The sequence below is a fragment of the Echinops telfairi genome, unplaced genomic scaffold (assembly GCF_000313985.2).
Source record: "Echinops telfairi isolate 266 unplaced genomic scaffold, ASM31398v2 ScPeMD7_7469;HRSCAF=8507_1, whole genome shotgun sequence".
NCBI lineage: Eukaryota > Metazoa > Chordata > Mammalia > Afrosoricida > Tenrecidae > Echinops > Echinops telfairi.
In genome coordinates, this window is record NW_022111373.1 from 80,203,906 (window position 1) to 80,205,537 (window position 1,632).

Below are 1,632 nucleotides of genomic sequence, written 5' to 3' on the forward strand. Positions count from 1 at the left end.
AGGCTGCTGGGTTTTGCATTCTTTTTCCCTTTCATCGTATTTTTTTCTGAATTTTACTCGATTGCTTTTTATTTCATCTCTTCCCCCTCAGTAAAATTCAGGGGGGGAAAATGATGAAAGGGGAAAAGTTCTCCAGCAAGCTGATTCCGACTCATAGCCACCTTGTATAAGTTCACCAAGGTTGCAAATCTTTACAGGAGCAGACAGCCTCATCTTCCTCCTGAGGAATAGCTAGTGGGTTTGAACCACTGAACTTCAGGTTGGCCGCTTTACATTTATCCCCAAGGCTCTTACATCACTATAGAAATATTAAAGGAAGAAAAAAATAAATATTAAAGGAAACCAAGAGAACCATTCTACAATTTAAGCTCATCCTTGTACATAGGCCAAAGGAGGCAGTCTTGCAAACAGTAGCGGCACACCGCCTGGTTTAAAATAACGTGTGTGTCAGGGTTGTATCCTTTCACCAACCTTATTCAATCTATATGCTGAGCACCTCATCTGAGACGATGGGTTATATGCAGAACAGGACATCAGGATTGGTGGAAGGCTAATTAACAACTTGAGCTATGCAGATGACATAAACTTGCTTGCTGAAACTCAAGAACTGCCATCTTTAGTGTGAGTTACAGCTCAATGTCAAGACCAAAATCCTCACAACTGGGCAGTTGGAAACATAATAAATGGAGAAAGACTAAAGTTATCAAGGATTTCATTCTGCTTGAATACACAATCAATGCTCATGGAAGCAGCAGGCAAGAAATCAGCATATGTATCTGTGGGAAACAAAGATCTCCCCCAGGCTGTCTCCCCTAAATCTAGGCCAAACCTAGCTGCTTGTTACACATGGTGAATGTCTACACTTGGAGGTCAACGAAAAGTAGGTCAGAGGTTATTCTCCCTAAGGGTTATCAGCCATCCAGAGCAAGCAGACACCACTGTTTATCCCACAATAAATAGGGCCCACTCCCTTATGATAAGGATAATAGTAGATTGTTTCCCTGAAGGAGAGCCCTGGGAGGTCAAGCTCACTCAAGGGTGGCCAAGGTTAGGCCACCATCATGAATCTAGGGTCCACCCTTCTGGTCACATGTATACCTCTAGTTCCACCCCTTCCTATCATATGTACATCCCCCAGCTCATCTCCTTCCTGTTACGATTATGCCCATGGTATAGCCCCCTATTGCTTGTTTTGTCTATTGTACAGCCCCTTCCTGTGACATGTGTGGTTACCTGTAATCACGCCCCCCCACCCCCTAAAGATATATAAGCCTTGGTTAACAATAAAAGTCTCTCTCTCTGGCCCACCCGTCTCCCATCTCCACGTGGAACACCAAGTAGGGCTGTAGTGAGCATGCTACCATGAAATGGTCTGACTCCATTATTTCACTCACTCTTCTATCTCTCCTTATTCTCTATGGCTTTACTATATTCTTTACCTAGTATCGCTGTATAATTGTACCTACCAGAGCCGTGATGATTGTTAGGGGATCCCTCCCTCCCCTGGCATGTATTGCTTTAGGCAAATCTGTTGCACAAAACCTCTTCATATGTTAATAAGCAAAGATAACACATTGCTGACTATCGTGCACCATGGTTTCGTCAATCACCTTATAGGCATGGCACAGCGAA

At 43.6% G+C, this 1,632-nt stretch overlaps 1 protein-coding gene across 1 annotated transcript in view; it reads right to left on the reverse strand.

Annotated features, from left to right (window-relative positions):
* Positions 1-1,632, reverse strand: part of PTCD2 (pentatricopeptide repeat domain 2) — a gene marked incomplete at its 5' end in the record, with an annotated part of 29,477 nt that overhangs the window by 2,346 nt on the left and 25,499 nt on the right. Inside the window, one exon of the mRNA XM_045285228.1 lies at positions 581-599. Within this exon, the coding sequence (XP_045141163.1) occupies positions 581-599 (19 nt within the window). The remainder of the gene's footprint in view (positions 1-580; positions 600-1,632) is intronic.